This window comes from Cryptotermes secundus, unplaced genomic scaffold (assembly GCF_002891405.2).
Source record: "Cryptotermes secundus unplaced genomic scaffold, Csec_1.0 scaffold620, whole genome shotgun sequence".
NCBI classification, from domain to species: Eukaryota; Metazoa; Arthropoda; class Insecta; order Blattodea; family Kalotermitidae; genus Cryptotermes; species Cryptotermes secundus.
Window position 1 is genome coordinate 553169 of NW_019723312.1, and position 21941 is coordinate 575109.

The 21941-nt window shown below is 37.1% G+C and overlaps 1 protein-coding gene and 1 long non-coding RNA gene across 2 annotated transcripts; both read left to right on the forward strand.

The window, feature by feature from the left end:
• The first annotated feature begins 8127 nt into the window (after positions 1-8127).
• Positions 8128-9837, forward strand: LOC111861817. Its single transcript, XM_023846704.2, has 2 exons — positions 8128-8387; positions 8494-9837. Exons 1-2 carry the CDS (start codon positions 8331-8333, stop codon positions 8887-8889), a joined length of 453 nt encoding a protein of 150 aa, XP_023702472.1. The 5' UTR covers positions 8128-8330; the 3' UTR covers positions 8890-9837.
• Positions 9838-18352: 8515 nt separating this feature from the next.
• Positions 18353-20377, forward strand: LOC111861824. Its single transcript, XR_002842329.1, has 2 exons — positions 18353-18403; positions 20216-20377. It is a non-coding gene; the product is annotated as an uncharacterized LOC111861824 (long non-coding RNA).
• Positions 20378-21941: the final 1564 nt, after the last annotated feature.

Here is a 21941-nt window from a genome sequence, read left to right on the forward strand (position 1 = left end):
TATAAGAGATACAAAGAGAGAATGGTACCCAGATGCTTCTCCCATCTAGTAACTAGAATCTGTATTACTGAGAGGAATGATTTATAAGTACCATCCATGTTTTTAGACCTGGCCGTTAGCAGAATGTACAGTGGGTGTGATCAAGTCAGCTAATTGAGATTAGGATTGGAGGGTGTGTAGTGTGTTAGTTAGGGCCGTGGTCACAGTGTATCACTTTCTCCCACACTGCAGCTGCAACCACTGCTTTTCTCCTCATGTGCAACACAGAGGTCAGGTTGAAAGAAACGACCTGTACCATCAGCATAGTCTGAATCAAAAAACATTGCACACACTGTTTCAAATTTATTTTGCATGCTACAAATACATAGTAGGAAAGCCTGTTGAATACATTATAAGTCATACATCTTACAATAAATGTGGAATTAATTGTCAGTTCCAAGTCTAGTTATAGGTAATGAAAGATAAAGAATACAACATTGTAACATTAATGACAAACTTATAATTCAGTTGTTAATTCTTTTAAATACTCAGAATTACAGGGTTTTTGGACTTTTTCCAATGTCCGGAATTCTCGGTAATAGAGAACACGTTTTGGAAACTGGATTTGTTTCTGTCTTCCTTTGTCACCTGAAGACGGAAACAGATGAAGTTTCTGAAACGTCATATCCTCTATTACCTAGAATTCCAGACAATGGGAAAAGTCCAAGACCCCAGTAATTCTGTGCGTCATCCACCATCGTCAGAACCCTTTAGAATCAACTCTTTTAAGTACTGTTGGAGCGTAAGTGGATAATTAGGAATGAGTCCTCCAGCTTTCTGAGAATTGGAGAGTATGATACAGTTTCAGCTGTGTAAGTTTTGAGGTTTTAGTGTCTGATTGTTCACGTTTTGGTTCCTCTGGGTTATGACGGTGTGCAGTTATGTAGGTTGAGATATAGTGAGGTGCCAGGAAGTTGGTCACTGAAACCCAAGGGAGGGGGTAAGGAAAGGAGCCCAGCTGGGCCAAAGGGAATGGTGAATCAGAAATTCGATATATTAATTTTTCAAACAGTGTCTCCTATGGCTTTGATTGTGCAATAATAAATCATAGAGAAGTAGGTTGTAAAAATGTGAAGCAGGGTGCTGGATATTGTATGATGGCGGAAGTCTGTGATGGCAGTCATGAAACTTTGTGGAGTGCTTTACAAAGAATGGTCATGTACTGTCCAGTGAAGATATACCATGACAAGTTGTGCCTTTCACGTAACTGCTATGTTACATGTAATGTGCATTTCATGTAAATTTCTCATATTGTTCACTGTACCGAAATAATGTACATAATAATGAAACATCTGGTTCAGAAAGTCTACAAATAATATATTACTTATTGAATAACGTTAAGAACGCAATCGAGACTTGGTATTTGCCAGAAAAAGTTTAAATGATGGGCAGGGGGCATTTAAGTGACAAGCTATTTATGATTGTAAAGATATTCCACACAGTGCTCATATAAAAGTTGTATTCTGATAGGCAGCTTTGCTGTTTTCTAACGGACGGGAACGTAACCACATACTGAGCCTGTCTCTAGTCCTGAATTAGTAATATCATTTTCATGTATTATGTGCGGAAATTCTGCCGAGCTTCTCTGGAGCTGAAAGTGCGAACCATGCGCAGTGAATGTCACACATGGTAAAGGCGGTCAGAGCAATGCTGCTACATCAGCACAGAACAGGGAAAAGGACTTCCCAAATATTATCACTGCTAAGCAATGTTAACAGGTTGCTGTAGAGGTAACTCTCTTTAAGACTTGTATTTGGGAGGTGCTTGTTTTGAATCTCAGCTGGTACACTGGCTGTTCTGGTTGAGGTTCTTCATCATTTTCCTCAGTCCCTTAAGGTAGATATTGGAAAAATGTCATTAAATAACCTGAAAAGAAGCTCTATGGCTAAGAGCAGACTGACTAGTGTTGCAGCTGTGGTGATGAAACAATACCAGAGATGGAACAGTGACGCTGTTCAGCTTCCGTTGCGGTAGAGTATTTGGCACAAGATCTCGTAACATGCAGATAAATGAAAACTGAAATAGGTTCAGTGATGTTTTCCCATGACCTTGAGTATTCTGTTTACACATATGAAACCATAATACAATGTGTGGTTAGTGTTCCTTCTTGTGTATTTGTGTTCTTGTGCCATAATATGGAGACTGATGTCAAAAACAAGTTGATCCAGACATCAAATCATTGAGGACAAAAAAGTATATGTTATATAAAATATCTGTCATCACTTGATTGGCAGATCATGAAGAACAGTATGGTTAAGGACTTAAAATTCATACATTTCTACAAATAATATTGGAAACATGTTCTAAGAAAAATTATGTGTCCTTAATATGGCCCTTCAAGGCCTTAAATAAAATAGGTGCTTTTTTGGGTCACTCTTAAACCTTTCTTTGGGTAGTGGTTTCTTGAGTACAGAGAAATATGTAGGTAATGTATCTCGTTAAGTTTGGACCAAATATTGGTGTCTTTGTGCCTGATTACAGAGCGCCTGTGTGTGTGTGTGTGTATGTGTATGCAGCACAATAATAGTGCTTCTGTTTGTGGGGTAGTGTGCGCATTCTCATGTTCAGTTACTAGTACGTAAGTCTGCATATATGTGATAGTTCTGCAGCTGAACATACTCATATGCACGCATGTGTGTGTACATGAACACATTGTAAATATACAATTTTTGAAAGAAATAGTATACAGGTTACTGAAGTTTGGTATTTAGATAAGTATTGCTGTAGAACTCTGTCCCAGTTGTCTCTTTTTGTATGGAAACTGTCACTGCATTCTCACTTATTTGTGATAACACTAAAAGTGTCCTAGACCTTTATTAACACATTGACCTCCATATCCCCATACTGTGAGTCCATCTGCTGGACTGGCCGTTTTTCCACAGAACATTCTAAACAGAAATGGAAGAGAACAAGTAGAAAACAGTAAAAAATTGCTATATGTTTTGACTCTAAGCTTTGACAGAGGTATATTTAAAGTTTCTCTGCATTTGAGTGATATCTGTAGGAGAGAAATAGCGTTTATGTAGACAGTGGCAACTGCCCACAAATGAACTTGAGATTGTCAGATGATGGGATTGGTAGTGAATGTGTTGAAGGCCATTAGTGTATACTTTTAGTGCTAAAGAGTTTTATTTTCAAAAGAGTTTTGATGCCAAATCCAAGAGACAAGTATGACTGTACTGTTTTCCTGTATCAGAAATTATATATATTCTTCTTTCAAGGCAAATGCAATACTGTAAATGAGAAGATATACAGACATCTTTTTGACAAGTATTAAATGTTAATAGGATTACCAATTACCAAATGCATTTCTGGGAACTGAGATGTATTTATTATAATTCTCTAAATTTGTCATAATGTCTGATTTGTTATAAAGTATGATGGATGTTATCCAAGGTATGATATTAATATGTTTCAGGCATTGATTCTGTTTTGTCTTATGGGGACGTGTTATTAATAACCATTATTATATCATCTCAGTGCGCTAATGGTAAGCATACTAGCTTAGTATGTGGAGAGTCCTATATCTGAACATAATTAGGGATACAAAAACAAAATAAAGTAACATAAAAGAAGCGTTAATAGTAAGACAGAAAGTGGGATTAGATTCAATTCCCAAAGTTTCAGATGTTGTCACTTGAATATTGGAGTGCACTGTGTCCATAACACCAATATTCACAAAAGTGTGTTTGAATTTCAAGATTCATATACAGTTCAAACGTGTCATAGAACATTCTGAAATCTCGAACTTGCAACTAAAGTAAGCCTATGGAAGTATGTCGAGACAGTGCAACACAATGCGAAGAATAAGAAAAGTGCATTATCTCATTCTCACACAGAAGTGGGGATAGAAAACTCCAATGTTTGGGTGACAGTATTTCAGTGCAGACAGATGAGAATGTCCTGTAATTTGACATAACATAAACACAATTGTGCAACATTTTCTATGCTGTAAATTAACTGAAAACAGAAAGTATCAAACTTTGGCTGATGATGAGTTATGCAGTCTGTAACATGAGTTCATACATCTTATATGACAAACTCAATCCCTTATTCACAAATTACCCTTGACAAGCAGAAAGTACTAGAGTGAGTAGGAATTTGTCAAGAGTTGAGAGTTGGACTGTTCCTCTTAATACAGGAAGGTTCAACACGTTCATAGCCATGCACACAGTTAAGAATTCTTGAACTATAACTAATGGGTGGGGCCACACTGAACAATGAAGAAAATTTTTAAGGTCTTTCATTCTGGTCCGTCACACTAACCAATTAACAATCAAGTTCCTTCCGTCAAATGTCACATTTGACAGAAGGAACTTGATTGTTAATTAAGAAAATTTTGATGTGAAGACTTTAGAACATAAATCAAAACAAACTTCATTTAATAATTTCATTATAAATTAATGTGTAAATCGGACTTCAGAAGAATACAGAATTTTAAAGTGTCAATTGATTCTGTAAGATGTGAGGTTGATTCTGTTCATAATTAAATTCTACACAAAATATACCTAATATTTAGGTATCAGTATTAAGATGGTGTAGATGGAACAGCATTATTTTTGTAATGCAACACAACACAGTAAAGAAATTAATTTTATTTTGTGTGACATGTATTAATCAGAGCATACTGAAGGGTGTCCCATTGCGCACCCAGAGGGAACAGTGACTGAAGTCATGCATACTGCTTGGGTTACAGTCGCTAGAGTTCAGCATTCAGTCATTACAAGCCGTGGTACTGATAGAGGTGCCAGAGGTCAAGCAAGAGGGATTATCATGACCGACTCCTTTGCTCTACCCATTGTACTCCCAGCAGTCTGTGGTAGGACAGGGAAGAGCATGAAATGTGGTTATAAACAGTGTGCAGGCATGTTACACATCTTATCAACCCCTGAAGGTCACTGGATACGAATTCCACATGACTGATAGCTTGAGAAGACTTCGTTATGTGTGTTTTCTACTGATTCCAAGTCTTCTAGATGCTAACTGCAACATTGGTATCATTCTTCAGGCATGAAAATTGTAATTGATATTATTTTTCCTGGGAACTATTATAGTTTCTCTCTCCCATGTTCATGAGAGTGCCAGCAGTTTTAGGGCACTAGATTGAAGATGTGGGAGCCATATTTGGGAATATGGCACTTAGATGGATAAGAGAAGACACAGGTTCAAGCCCTAGGTCTAGTGACAAAATATTGTATTGATATTATGCTTTATTATGAGATATGTTCCATGTACTTGTTAGGTATAGGACAGGAAGGTGAAGTGATATTTGAAATGTAGTGGTCTGTTACTGAAATTTAGAAGTTTCAGAATTAAGGATGAATCATTTTTAATTTATTTTCAGGTTTTAACGTTAATATTAAAGGTATGTATAGTTTCAGCAATAAAGTATTCATGTGGATAGACTGTATAAATTTGAAAATAATTATATTGATGCCACGGGAAAATTCTATGGATGATTGGGATCATAGTGCTTGAGGCTTCCCCATCTCTGCCTACCACTGCAGTCCCCTCAGGTCTGTGTCGATCACATGATTATCACTGTCAGTATTTTTTTTTTGAGAAGAATGAATGAGTGGAGCATGAAGCATAACAGGTCAGGGGAGATGTGGAGGGAATTAATCCATGGTACTTCTTTTGGTGGTCTCACTGTAGATGGAGAAATTTTATTATTTTAGTAAAATATGACAATATAAAATTCCTGTAAAATGAATGCATAGCAATCATGATTAATGTCAGCCTAAAACATCTCCGAGGTATGTCAAACCTTCAGTATGCAACCTTATGGAAGAAAAGTCCTGTGTGACCCTAACAGTCAATAACACTCTGATGATGAACCCTCAAAGATGTTTTAGATACAGTATAGGTTATATTGTATTTATCTGTGAGAGTATTTAAGATGTACTAACATCATTTATTTTGAAAATGTGGACATTGTGTTAAGAGCTGAAATTTAAATTCGAATGTTTAAAGACATTAGAATGGCAGTTCAAAAAGCTTAGTAATAATTATAAATTAAAGCTAAGAAGAAACATTATGAACCAACAACATAAGGTGCTTTTGTCACAATTAGTGTACAGTTTACATAGCTTGACATAATGGGAAAAATGACTGATTTTTTAAAAGTGGAATTGAAACTTAAGCAATCATAATACTTAAAAAGATAAGGAAGTGTGATGCAGCAAGACAGACTGTGTTTATGTTCAATGAGCAATGTTATGTTCATGCAACATGCTTTGAAAAGAAATATTTAATGAACTTGATCATGGAAAATGGAAAGTGACATATTTTTTATTATACATTTTCTGTCAGTGGCAGAAATAACATGATGGATAGGCAAATAAAACGTAATTTAGAAATTCACCAATGATGAATTTTGCATGTTGAATTTAGTACATAGATAAGTACAACAGGCAAGGCATGACTTAGTGAGGTGTAATTTTAATTTCCTTTTGTGCATCTGCAACATGAAGTTGCAGAGTGTGTCTGTATTACAGGCTGTGTCTGTCTCTGTGAAACGGCCCAAGAACTGCTGAACACATTGCCATAAGTTTGGTACAGGGGAATTTTGCTAAAATCTGTTGATACGTTGAAATTTTAGTCAAAACTGGAAAACAGTAGTGGACAATTTACATGAAGACCTACATACCTTTCTGTGCATATCTTTAAGTGTAACTTCCAAATTCTACTGCAGTCAAAAATTTTTGAGAAAAAGGAAATAAATTTTCATGTCTAGTACACTTTTTTCTTAAGTCTTACAGTTTTCAAAATAAAGAAGCAAGTGAATGAACCAGAATTGTTACACTATGCATAAATTTTCAGACTTGTCAAAATATAAGACTAAGGGTTTATATTAACACGATTAAAAATGTTGCACCTAAGAGTTACAGGATTACACATGAATGTTATTTTTGTCATTGTCCATTGTCCTGTTGGCGTAATTTTCGTGTAAAAGTAGCCTGAAACTTGTAGAAACCATAAAGTTTCTGTTGAAAATGCAACAATTATAACTTACAGACATTATTACTATTACATACAAATTAATAAGTGCAATAATTAAGACGTGTGGAAGGTGAGATTACATTGCTGTGGAAAACTGACGATAAATTTTGCAGCGTTAGAAGACGAAATGAGTTGCGAAGTAATTAATGATGAATTAATTAATCAAGATTAGAAATCAGAAGAAAGGGTACCGTGCCACAAGGAGATGCACATTTCGATGGGGTATCGTCATTTTACGACAAACCAAACCGTATTTAACGGGCAAGGTAAAAAAACTAGAAAAAGTATGCATGCGGTACTTTCCGGGGCATCAGCCATACAGACCATACAGACTACACATCGCGAATTCTGTCACACCCTCTTCGGGCAAATTCCCGCAAAGAAAATAGACTACGACCATTTCTAAATAAAATTTAATGCTCACCATTCGTCCCTACATAGCCTCCCCTAAGATGTAACACAAATATTAAAACTCGCCGTGTTCATGCCAACGTCTGTGTACAAACAAGTAAGTTCTTCCACATACTTTAAGAATTTTCTGAGTTTCCTTTATTTCATCCCTCATTCTATTCAGTTCACAGATTGGTAAGGTTTCTCTACAATTTCTTAGCACATTCGCTACCTCTCATTAATCTATATGATGAAGAAAGCAGTCTTCTGGGATTTGGCACCGTGTATATGTGGTGTTAACCGACATTTCGGAAGAACGTATCGCCTCCATCTTCAGGGTAGATGGAAAAATATAAGAAATCCGCAAGCGAAGAGACCGTGAGAACCGGTAAAAGCAGACTGGTTACTGGTTCTCACGGTCTCTTCGCCTGCGGATTTGTTATATTTTTCCTTCTACCCTGAAGATGGAGGCGATACGTTCCTCCGAAACGTCGGTTAACACCACATGTACACGGTGCCAAATCCCAGATGACTGATTTCTTCGTAGTCACCGCCGTGAAAGCCTCAAATCTTACAATCTATATGATCTATGATGTTTGTACCAATGCTTATGGTTACTTTTTGGTTTAGAAGGTTTGTTGAAATAATTTTCGAAGTGTCCGCTAGAAGCGCACACATCTTCAAACAAACATGAGCGCGGGAAATGGTTGGCTGAGTATCGTTATAACGGTTATAACTTATTAGCCGCAGTGGCTTGTATTGTGAAATTAGGCTTGAAGGGCTTGAAGGAAGTGGTTCGTTCCTGACGCGAGGACTTGCATGAGGCATGTTTGCATTATATCCAATTTTATATCGAAAGCTTAGGCAACATCGATAGACGTGCCGTCATAGAGTGGAATATGAGTTTCAAACATCAGGCAGAACATGGGGCTGATCACCTTTCCAGCGAGAAGCAGGTGAGTGTCCTTTGATATAAGCTGGGTTAATCCACTCCACATCACAACATTCTCGTTTCTTAAGTCCCGTTTTATATATAATTTGAAAGAATTTTATTTGTTTCAGAACTTAATGGTGCAAAGTCAAATCTTCACGCCATTAGTAAATTACCAGAGCAAGCCGTATGTTCCTATGGCTATAGAAGAAATTTCGGAGGTCACGAGTCTCAAGCGCTGGGCCAATGTAAAAGTACGAGTTGTGGGGAGAGTCATACTTCCCTCAACATTAGTTAGTGTGTTTGAACAGGGCGGGCCATATAGCATTGCATTAGATTTACATTTATTGGAAGTGTATCCGCAGGATAACACAGTTATTCAACTTTATGGTGAAGTCGAGCTCTGCTTTGCAAAACCACAAATAAGAGTTTTTTTCTTCAGGAAATTGGATGGCCTTGATGTAGAAAGTTACTACAAAGCTATCGAGCTTCAAAAGAAATACATACCACATTTCATTAAACCTTAAAACATTAATCTGGCCTGATATTTGATATGAAATTAGGTCTCAGTGCTGAAAAGAATTTCAAAATAATTTGTTATATTTTACTTTTGTCAGAATAATGTAAACAGTTTTTTTTTAAGTATTGTGATACCAAAGTTAATAACCTTATGATGAATAGGTACTGTGTTGCGATACATTTGAAGTGCTATTGGCAGTGACCGAAAATTACTTTCATCTGGGATGTGACAGCATGATGCTTTCTTGGCCTGCTTTTTGTACATTGAAGATGGAGACAGTATGTTCCTCTGAAATATCAGTGAACTTCTACCACACTGCACAACATGACATCCCAGAAGACACTTTTCCACCACTGTGTTAACCATACCTAATTTTTCATGATAGCCATGTTGGATCATTGAAGTTCAGGATTTAACCCTTCCAGTGCCGTGGATGAGATTTATAACTAAAGAACACTGCCATTTCAGCTTAATTATTGAGTTTCTTGTTTCATAATGCAAATTCTTTATGGTTATTCATCAACGAAAGTTACATGTCATCTACCATGGATGATGTCCACAGAACAAGAAAGATATTATTATTGAATAAATCTCAGCATAAAAAGGGTTAAGAAAATTATAAAATATTTGCAGGCTATCAGCAGTGTCAGTTGGTTAAAAATTATCAACATATCAAGGACCATCTCTGTCCCCATCATCAAGGTCTGACGGGATGTAAGATGTCACAGCTGATAGTCGAAGAAGATTTTATTAACTTCAGCTGCTGCAGTAGCTTCAGATCTTACAGGATTAAGAAATATCTGAGGGACTTCCAGCGACATGGTCGTCTTGTAATGATTTATGAAAATTAGGCAGTTTGTTCAGAACTTATTATAAAAGGAATTATAGACAGTATACATGTATTTCTTGATTTATGTGATAGTTGTGTTACAAAAAATAGTCACGGAGGATGAAATCGCATAAATTGAACATCATTGCTTCCTTCCAACTGTTCCAGTTCCTCATTCCCCAGTCATCCTACGTGCTACACTTAAAGCACCGTTAGATAGCCCACAAAAAATACAATAGAACACAGAAGTAGGAAGTTTCAATTACAGGAAACACTCACTGAACTGGTTAGAGTTGATCCGGAGGTTGGGTAATCGTGATCGAAATACAAAAAATGAAAAATGCTGTTCACAGTTGAATACATGCCTTAAGACACATGGCATTAGGGGAGCAGATGAGTCACTTGTCCAGATAAAACTTGACTCACTCATGGAGCTGAGTCCTAGAGAAGCCACCAATTGTGCAGGTACTCAAGAACTTCCCAGCATTTTATAGAACATGCAGGTTTATTACTGTATTCATAAGAGCCCTCCACTGATCCCTACCCTGAGCCAGATTAATTCAATCCATCCCATCCTATATCTCTAAGATCCATTTTAATAAATGATATGAACTCCGTCCCAAGTGCAAACAATATATTATATGTCCTTGATCTTGCGCTCCTTTACACTACATGTTTCGGCCTCAAACAGCCATCATCAGGTGTATACACTCACGTTGCTGTTACACTGCACTTAGTTTAAAATTTAACATTTAAAAACACATTGTTCCTTTCCTTGTTATTATGAGCATCTACTTCGTTGATATCTGTCTGGTTTGTAGATTATTTTACACACATTAATTTTGATTTTCCTTTAGTAGCACTATAAAATCTTTAGTTCTAATTTTAAAAATTTTCTCTAAATTTTAAAATTTTAAATTTAAAATTATTAAGGTTACTTGCCCTATGTCTAAAGTGCTGCAGTGGCTAGTTCTTGTTTCCACACTGTATAGGTGTTATCTGTAATCTATATAAATAAAAATATTCGTATTATTATCTTATGTGTTTATATTGTTATTTGTACTTACTCTGTGTAGTCTTCCTGTGTGCATGCCGCTGCTATTCTTTACTACGTGTGCTGTCTGATGTATTGTGTGCTGTACTACACAGAGTAAGTACAAATAACAATATAAACACATAAGATAATAATACGAATATTTTTATTTATATAGATTACAGATAACACCTATACAGTGTGGAAACAAGAACTAGCCGCTGCAGCACTTTAGACATAGGGCAAGTAACCTTAATAATTTTAAATTTNTAAAATAATCTACAAACCAGGCAGATATCAATGAAGTAGATGTTGATAATAACAAGGAAAGGAACAATGTGTTTTTAAATGTTAAATTTTAAACTAAGTGCAGTGTAACAGCAACGTGAGTGTATACACCTGATGATGGCCGTTTGCGGCCGAAACATGTAGTGTAAAGGAGCGCAAGATCAAGGACATATAATATATTGTTTGCACTTGGGACGGACTTATATCATTTACCGTATAGAGTGCAACAGGATGCTTAAATATAATATCCATTTTAATATTATCCACCAACCTACATCTTGGTCTCCTTAGTGGTCTCTTTCCTTCTGGTTTTTCCCCCAATATCCTATATGCATTCCTCTTCTCCCCATTCGTGCTACATGCCCTGCCCACCACATCCTCCATGACTTGATCATTCTAATTATACTTGGAGAAGAGTACAAGTTATGAAGCTCCTCATTATGCAGTTTCCTCCAACCTGTCACCTCATCCCTCTTTGGTCCAAATATTCTCCTCAACACCCTGTTCTCAAACACCCTCAGTTGGTGTTACTCCCTTAATGTCAGAGAACCACAGGCAAAATTATTGTTTTGTATATTCTAAGTTTTGTGTTTCTAGACAGCAGACCAGATGACTGGACTGAATGGTAGCAAGCCTTACCCAAATTCAATCTCCTCTTAATTTACTCCTGAATCAGGTTTTGATTTGTTATTGTTGTTCCCTCTGCTAGATGCGCAGCAGCTGCTAATGCTGTCTGCAGGGATGTTGACGTATTCGGAGCCAGGAATGTTCTACCCAAACAAATTTTAAATATAGTAAACTGTTAGTATTTTTATTAAATATTTATGTTTCATTCCATATCAGCTATTTGTTTGTTTACTTTTACTTTTACTTTTATTCATTATTATTTGCCTCAAGTACTTATTTGTAATTTGTATGTGACTTTTAATAAGTTTGACTGTAATGTAATTCATTCATCTGCACTGTGCTGTGTCTGTAATTGGCCTTGCGGCTGTTGACTCGGCACATTAATAATAAAGAATTGAATTGAAATTTCTGAACTGTGCCACATTTTCAAAGCATCTGTTAGCTATCTTTATGTCATGATTTTACCCAGGATTCCGGTGGCAAGACAGCTACATATGCATAGTTTTCTCTGTGTTTACTTCTAGGCCAACCTACTTACTAGTGTCAATTAAAGTTTGTGTGCTTTTCTTTATGGTATCTATATTATCAGCCAGTAGATTCACATCATCAGCATAGGCTAACAGCTGATGTGTCCCATTTAATTTCAGTCCCACCTGGTTTTCCTGGACCTTTCTAATGGCATATTCTAAAGCAAAGCTGAAAAGCAGTGGCAACAAAGAATCTTGTTTTAGGCCATTCTGGAGAGGAAAATTATCAGACAATATTTACCTGTATGGACAGATGGACCTTGACAGTTTCATCAAACCTGCATTATTAAATTGGAAAACAAGTACAACTTCTGAGTCTTCTTTTGATGAATAAATATATTGCCTTTTTTATAGATTTTAAATAAAGGCTCTAGAGTGATATTTTGTTATTTTCAGCAGCATTATTTATATCATTAAATTTTCCATTTATTTATGTTCTAAGTTTCTTTTCTTTTAGGCTACCTTTTGCATCACCAATCTGGATTATGACTTAATCTGGATATTCTCATCCTTCCAATTACTCTGGATTAGCGAGGGTTTGCTATATGTGTTTATGAGACAAAGATACACATATTTTTATTATGACACACAGATTCTTATAATAAAATGTTATGTCAAGCAGATTGTGAATTAAACACGGGAATTTGGGTAAAGGGGGAGGGGTGACTATCAAGCTCATGGTCATCATACCAGGTTTAATAATAACTGTCCAGCTTAGATTGGATTGAAAGCTACCAAAGTTATATTCTTTCCAGAAACCAGTGTGAGAACAGAAAAGTCATTTTAAATATTACGACTTTTCTGCTCAAAATTGCGAAACAGAAATCAGTGAGACATACTCTGTTGACTTGATCAAGGTAATGATAATAAATTGAAATAAAGCTTCATACCTAAGAACACTGGATCCCAAACTTTATGGCATGATGCCACTGTTTCTTCTGTTTGCACAATATTTTCATATTCCCGCCCCACCTCTTTTATTGGAGTAAATGTAACCATTTGCACGGCATTTGTATTACTGCTCATGACCAAACGCCACGTAATTAGTACCATATGGAAACTGAGTGAAGGATTCGACTTTTCTAATGAAAATACAACACGGCATTCTTTATTTGGCGTTTAATAATGATAACAAAGTCAGAAATCCAATCGCCCCAATTTGCTATATCTCGATTAACAATTGTGATAGGTGCGTACAGAAGAGATGCGTAAACAGGATAAGAAAAACATACTTTCAGTTAAATATGCGTTACAAATTCATAGTCGCCGCCACGATAACATCCAATTAGGTCGATAGTCGATGTTACGAAATGACTTAGTCAAGTATTTGTCTTTAATTTGGAGCAGAATTTATTATTTCGTAAATCCTTGAATTTTGTTTATAGTTTGATTTAAAAACCTTGAGTTTTATGTGAATTTATAATTTAAATCAGAAAAATACTTGAACGTAATTTGACGGTATTCAACATCCGTTTCCAGTATCCTTGCCATTCTTGTCTTCTTCGAACTTGGAGGACATAAGGTTCGGAGAAGAATATAATCAAAATGAGTTCTTGGCGTCAGGCAGGTTTAACGTGAGTTACATTCATGTAATGTATTTCCGTTGTATTCTATTAAATATATATATATTTTTTTCATGGACCGATTAAAGACTGGTTTTAGAACAGTTCCTATAGAGATGCAATTAAAAGTATTGTTTAAAATACTCTCGTACTTTACAGTTTCTACACACTTTACTTGTGGAGTTCTCATTTGTACACGAGAAATACCTGTTTAGAAACTATATAATGTTGCCGAAATAGACTTGCCACTTCGAATTTATCAGTAACTACAAAATGGAAAATTGCCACTAATCTAAAAAATTGTCTTTCCCCCTACTTCCTGCTGTCCATAACCATAGTGCATAAGTATCATAGATCATATGTTACAGAGGTATACAGGAACGTGGAGTTCAAATACTAGAGTTTCACAGATGGCTCTTGAAATGATTGCAAGTCTAGAGTGTTAGTAAATGGAATTTTGCTGAATGTGACAAACATCTTGCCAAAGTATTTGTGAACCAGTAGTGGACTGCAGCTTTTCTGAAAGTGGTAGCCCAAACTTGAAGAAGAAGAAGGTCGTGAAAATGTTAGGCAATTGAGTATGTGCATCACACAAGATAACTGTGCTTTTGAACAGAACTTGAGTAAAGTTAAGGAATTAATGAGGAAGGCAGTGTAAACAAAGCATAGATAGGTAGTGATATTTGAGCATACTTTTTTGTTGTTGTTGTAAACCTAGCATTTAGTTTTGTGCATGATATTTTTTTTTACTGAGAATATTTCTGTGCTTTGAGCAGGCAGGCAACTGCTGTATGTGAACATTGCTCATTTGCTTAGTGTGGTAGCTTGAAATGTTGTGTACTCTCTCAAGACTTTATTAGATCTCATCTGTGCTTGCAAGCAGCTAGTATGTGCCTGAAGGAACTGGCTAACAAGACATGTGATGGGCTCGCTAGAGGTGGTATATGATGCACTATCTGGAGTGCCACTGAAAAACAAATGTAGCAGTTTTTTGTTAAAGTGGTAACCAAGCTAACTTGGTTAAATGAATGCTCCATCACTGATACAATCAGTGCTGTATAGCAAGAAGTTTCTTCAGACAAGGTTAAGGGAATTATTGCTATATGAACATTTTAGCTTGTAGTTCATGAAACCAGGAGGAGCTGATTGTGAGTGACATAATGGCAAACATGTACCCCAGAACATTCATTGAGTCAAGTAAACATGACAATATGGAGCTTGAATGTAATTGCTGTGATACAGTGTTATGACATGACAGCTGAAAGCCACAATAGTTTAAGGAATAGAGACGGCAATTGCTAGGCAATGGATTGGTAAACATGCCTCTGCAGCATTGAATATGCACACAACAATGAAAAGACTGTTGGACACATTGTTTTCTATGTGGTCTTCACGGAAGCTATAGAGAGGATGGATGATAATCATGGCTAACTTTGACTTTGACTAGTCATTGCTATTATGTAACTGAATTTTATAGGCAACAAGCAGATGTCATACAAAATCATGAGAAGGAACATGTTCGCAGTATAGGACAAGGTGAAGCCAGATATAGAAAATATAAGAGACTTAAACACAGTGGTGGTCAAGCTTACGACTGTTCAAATGACTAAGTTGTCATTGTAGCATAAGATATGTAAGATGTGCATGATCTGCTCTGTAAAGCCCGTACTGACAGAGGACTTGTGTGAATTGCAAAAGGAAGGATTTTCAGTAACACGCTATTTGTGCAATACATACTCTTGGCAAAGGGCCAAGCACATTCATAAGAGACAAACTCATCTTCTCGTCAGAGAGGATGTTACATAAGGACTATTACTGCAAGGGTTCAGTTGAAAAAAGAAATCTCTGGTTGTGGGTGGTAAACCGTCAGTCACAAAGGAACTCTGATTTTGACTGTGACTACTTGTGACTCAGAAGTCACGACCCGTTAGCCAGGACTTCAGAGTCAGTCACCAGCCAATAAGGACGTGAGCTTAGAAGCAGAGGAATATCCATTGTTGGAGCTCCTAGCAAACAACAACCAGTGAAGACTGTAACAGATTGAGACTTGTCGTGTACCGTAGTTATTTGTAGAGCATGTAACTCAGTGAGACTTGTAGTTAGGAGTTATACATGTTCAATAAATCAGGTTATCAAAGCAACCCCATGCTAGTCACTAACATGGGACAGTATGTCTGTGATACAGGCATTTAGTGTTTTATTTTATGATACTTTCAGCTACATAAATTATTCCAATATTGCTGCCAATTTGTTGAGGCGTGCACTGAAACCTGAATTCAGAACAGAAGCTGCGAGAAGGGAGGATTCTAGTATTAAATTCACTCCATGGAAGGATGGCAAGGCACAGAGTAAGTTCCAGCCATCTGTACTAAGTCACTACTATTTTTACTGTGGTTAAACCTAATGCATTCAAAGACAATTAAAAATACAGATCGGTAGGCTTTGACAATTTTTTTTAGTACGGTTGTAATTACTTTGATTGTGGTAAAGGAATGTGATTAATTTAATGCGTATGCTGATTCCAATAAATTCCATAATTTTGTTGCATTTACGGAATCTGTAACATGATGTACGTGGTAGAGTCATTAAGTTCGTGGAATGTGGTTTTATCGCATCATATTACAAGGTATCACGTACACTTACGCAGATCCACATCCACCCTCAAAATAGTTGCAGTTGGCCGCTATGCAAGTCTGCCAACGTTGATATAGCTGTCGAAAACATTGCTGAAACATATTGGCAGTCAATTCCCGTACGACGCTTTGCGGCCATTCCACGAACTTATTGAATGTGGTAGTGTATAGTAAAGCTTCTTGTATTGATAAGTCTTGACATGTCTTGGATCCTGTGTTATGTCAGCACAAGTTACATATATAGTATTTTTAAACTGTAAATATTAGTTTGTGTTTGTACAGAGTGATTCACTTGGAGGAGGCCCAAAATTAATAGTTATAAACGAAGAAGTAATTTACCAATGAAAATGAAACTGGCAGTTATGTGGTTGGTAGATGTGGAAATAATTGGATTGCAGAAGATGTTGATATTGGTTTCCCTCTGCCTCAAGACATGGGCCAACATGATGCTCCAAGCTCGTGAATGTTGCAGTCAGGGTTGCTGATTATGAAAATGGCGCATACTGGGCAGGCAGGCATGCAGGGACTGGATCAGTGTTGGAAAGTACGCAGTTTTGCTAAGCTTCATTTTCATTGGTAAATTATTACTTACTTATGGAGCTGAGCCCTTCTTGAGAAGAAGCCAATTCTGCAGCCACTCAAAAATTTCCCAGTATTTTATGGAATCCGAAGGTTCATTACCCTGTTCACAAGAGCCCTCCACTGGTCCTTATCCTGAGCCAGATCAATTCCATCCATAGCATCCCATCCTATCCTCTCTATCTAAGATTCATTTTAATATTGTCCACCCACCTACACCTTGGTCTTCCCAGTGATCTCTCTCCTTCTTGCTTTCCCACCAATATCCTATATGCATTCCTCTTCTCCCCCATTCGTGCTACATGCCCTGTCCACCTCATCCTTGACATGACCATTCTAATTATACTTGGAGAAGAGTACAAATTATGAAGCTCCTCATTATGCAGTTTTATTGGTAAATTATTGTGATTTATAATTCAGGACATCCTCCAAGCAAAAGATCCTGTATTAAATATTTCTTTTAAAATAATGTAGCCGATCCCAGTGGGCAAACGGTCTAAGGCATGATCTGTCTTTGCCCGCTGAAACACTGGGATCATGGGTTCGAATCCCACTTAGGCGTGGATGTCTGTGTGCTGTTCTGTGTGTGCAGGTAGTGTCCTTGCGACAGACTGATCCCCCATCCAAGGAATACTGCCGACTGTGTAAAAAATCAAGAAACTGAAAAGTGACCAAAGTCCAACGAAATGGCTGTAGAACCATAGATAGATAAAATAATGCAATTATGTAAACGTTGTGGTATGCGCTTCATTAGAGAGTCAGCTGTTGATAATGAATAAAACTGCTTTTATTGCATGAAAATATTGTTGACATACTTCAGAAGGTATACATCACAAATACTGAACTCCAGCTTCATTTAAAAAATTTCTGGGTTCATATTTTGGTCCAGGGACTGCCTGTTCTGGCTGAAGTTTTTGTGTCATTTTCCTTAGTCCTTTCAGGCAAATACTGGATAAGAACCCAAGATCAGGACACAGTTGTTTGTTGGTCAACCTGTCATCATAGTGCTATTCAGTGAGAGCTACTGACATTGTTAATTTTTTTTAGTTGGTTATTTAATGATGCTGTCAGTATTGAGACCATATAGCATCTGTTAGCATGATTAATGAATGTGAAGCAGTTAGTGGAATGAGAATTGGCAGGGGAAATGGATGTACTTGGAGAAATCTCACTCCAGTGCTATATTGTGCACCACAAATTCCATATGACCGGAATTGGGATTGAACCTGAGCCACTGTGGTTGAAATACAGTGACTAACTCCATATTTAAATAAAACATAAGTGAATACAGTACATCACAAGTATATGACAGATTCTGGGATGCCTCTGAGGAAGCATTGTATCTGAGGTTCGAAACAAAAATTTGCAATTCATTGAGTGTTCGTTTTACAGGTGCCAAGTAATTCTGTGAGAGACTGTTGTAAAGTTGCCTATTGTAAATTTGTAAGTTTATGTAATAGTTGTTTATGCACTGAGTTGTAGTAATGTAGAAGAACAGGTGTAAACCCTCTCTAATCCGGATCAAAATATGGAAAATGAAAAATTCTGCTCACAGTTCGGTACATACTTTAAAAGACACATGGCATTTAGGATCAAAAGGGATTCGAACAGGAGGACTTTCAGACTGTGTTGACGGCAGCCAGAGACTGAATCCATGCAAGAAAATATCCGAGATTGGCTTGACCCTGGATTTCAGCTTCTGACAGAGAAAGAAATTGCTGCTGTGATATTTTTTTATTTATTTTTTCATCAGCACTTCCTATATTATTAAATTCTCCATTTATTTGTTTTCTAAGTTTTTCCTTTTAGGGCTACTTTTGTTTCATTAATCCAAATTATGAGTTAATCCGGATGACCTCCCCCAATTAATCAGGATTAGCGAGGGTTTACTGTACTAACAAACAAGGAATGGATTTGATTTGTTCTAATGTGTAGTGACAGTGCAGTGCTTGACTAAAAGAGATTTAGCACTAATATGTGATCCCTTTGGTAACTAATTGTACATTAAAGTCCTCCCCCCTGTCCTTCCCCCTCCACTCTCCTCACCCTAGCACTTGCCATTTAATGGAGGGTATGGACAGACAGCCTCTGATGTGTATTGTCACATGTCCAGGGGTCTGTGACTCATGATAATGGGTTCAGGATTGGATGATTGGATTCATTAACACTGTCTTGTACAATCTCTTAATTACAATCAGTTATAAGAGCTCACACTCAATGACGGTCTAAGACTCGCTCCATTCCATACTGGATTACGAGCCTCTTCTCTTCTACTGTGTCTGACTTGGTTCTGATTAACAAATCATTCACTTCTTCAGTTTCTGTTGTCCGCTGGTTACTCAACTCAGTTCAGCGACTGAACTCTGAACTGTGTTATGAATGAATCAGTTATGTGTCCCCTCTTTATAAGTTCAGGGCGAACCGAGTATGTCACCACCTATAACAGTGCCTCTTCTAGTCTATGCTTATCAGTTGCTGCGGAAACGTGTGTTAATTTTGTAGCAGTGGTCTGGTTTTCACGAGTGTACCCATTGCTGTGGGAACATGCCTAGCAAGCTGTTGTCTAGCAATGGACATATCTGCAGTGCTTCTCTTACTGCATACTTCTGGCATTCAGGCATCATATCACAGGGTCTTTTCACGGTCTTCCTTTTTTTATTTCTTGCCAACTCTTTCCTGCCTCGATGTCTTGCAGTGTCTGGCCAAACCATCTTGTTCTGGGTCTTCCTGTGGGTTTCTTTCCTTCAGACTTCAATTCAAATACCTTTCTTGATATATTTGTTATATCTGTTTACATCATATGACCAGCCTGTTGTAATAATTTTCTTCTCACTGTGTGAACAGATTCTGAATTCCAGCTTTTTAAAAATTTCTTTTATATTCAGAGCCTTCTTGTATTTCCTTCAGTACTTCTCAAAAATGTCACATCCGTTGCTTGTACTTTGCTTTTGTTTCTTTTTGCAGGGGTTCATGTTTTGGCATTTTGTGTTAGTGTGAGTTCAAAATTTGTTTTATAGATCTTTTTGTGTTGCATTGCTTTGAGATCTCTCTGTTGCATAATATTCCTTTTGTAAGATGATAACATGTAGAATTATTTTGTAGTCTTCTATTTATCTCCATCTGTTTTCCCTTGTGAATTTATTTTACTGATGAAAGAAATAAATTTGTCTCTTCTTGATTATTTATAACACTGAAACACTGTAAAATGTCTCAGGAATACCTCTTGCTACCAATTTGATTTTCTTTTGTTTTCAGAACACCAATGAACAGGGGTCAAACCTGAATTTGGGCCAGGGATGTTTGTATAGTAAAGATCTTGTTGTAGGATGGTGATACCTGTCTTATTTGATAAATATAATGTAAGCTAATTAAAAATTGGCATTTTTTTGTGTAAATATATTTTAAAAAATCATAGTATTCTGTTCTTAATTGCTTGTATGCCTGTTTCATGTTTCATAGATAAGTACTCCAGTGGATATTGTTGATATATTTGCTGTGGTAGAATTAGCATGTGTAGATTATACAAAGTTTGTGATCTGTGTTTTAATCCCACGTGAGTTTGTTTATTATTCATTCATTATACTTGTTACTGTTTTATGAAGTCTCCCATTTCCAAACGCTCTTGAGTTCTGTTTGACTCACATTTTGGACATTTCCCATCATTTTAAAATTACAGTATTTCAGAAACTGTTTCTGCTTTGAAGAGTAGTGTCATTCGGTTGTGACTAACATTTTTGAGGATGCTGTTGGCTTTGTCTTCTACCCTGAAGATGGTAGTTATGGCATTGAAACACACTGGAAATGGTTCCTCAGAATGAATGAGTAGTCAGTGCCTAGCCACATACACCCCCATCCAGGCATTTTGGAAAAACACCACACAGATATGTTAAGATGATGATATTCCCTCCTGTATCCACTAGGGTGATAAGTGAAAGTAGTGTTAAATGGTTTATGATGGTGCCCTTGGTGATAAGTCTGCCTTGTGTTGCATATATCTTGCCTCAGTATGACACAATCGTAGTGAGTAAAGGAAATGTAGACACGATTTCTACACATTTGCGGCCGTGATACTGTGGCTTATCTGACTTTCAGAAAGACTATTGCCTCTATTGCGGCAGCATAAATCATAGGCTACCCAGGTGTGTGCACAGCAAGGGCACTGGTACCATGTTGCAATGTGGTTAGTAGTGCCCCAGCCACCGGGGGTCAACTTCTGTCCTCATTCACCAGTGGCTCTACAGCCATTTGTTGGGCCCTGGCCTCTTCAGTTTCATAATCTTTTTTTGCACAGATGGTTAGGACTCCTTGGGTGGGGGATCAGCCTGTCACAAGGCCACTACCTATACACAGGACAACACAAACCCAGAATGAAAGCACACAGACATTCATGCCTTGAGTGGGATTTGAACCCACAATCCCAGTGTTTGAGCAAGTGGATACAGTTCATGACTCAGACTGCGTGGGCACTGTGATCGGCCTTCTGTCTTCAGCACAATAAATTTAACAGTAAATATTATAAATTTTCAGACTGACCTTCAGGACTGTGACACAGTATAGTCTTTTAGGTGGATACTGGGATTTAGGAGGAACATGCTGCTTCCATCTTCAGGGTTGAAGTGAGTATGGTGGAAATGTGGTGAGGTTGTAAGAAAGGTGAGCACTCTCATCTGCAGGAGGGGGAGAGGAGACAGAATCAATTCAGGCCAATAGGAACAGATGAAAAGGAATGCGCCCTCACTAATTATCCTGACTGGATCCTCACTCTACCCAATTTATGAAAACAGAGATGACAGATTCATCCAAAATGTTGCTACCTATCTACTGGATTAAACAGCATCACATTCTAGAAGACAGTCTCCAAAATTTGCTCATTGTAATCCATTACATATTTCCTCTTACAACATAAAAATAGGGTAAAGTTGTCCCTGTGCTTAACTAATTAAGCACTATGCTATGAAGACATATGGGGAGTCGATGTATA

Excerpts from the sequence above, each read along its gene's own strand:
- LOC111861817 (XM_023846704.2), top strand. The coding sequence starts at position 8,331 with ATGAGTTTCAAACATCAGGCAGAACATGGGGCTGATCACCTTTCCAGC. Across the intron at positions 8,388-8,493 it reads ACCTTTCCAGCGAGAAGCAG|AACTTAATGGTGCAAAGTCA; the intron begins GTGAGTGTCCTT and ends TATTTGTTTCAG.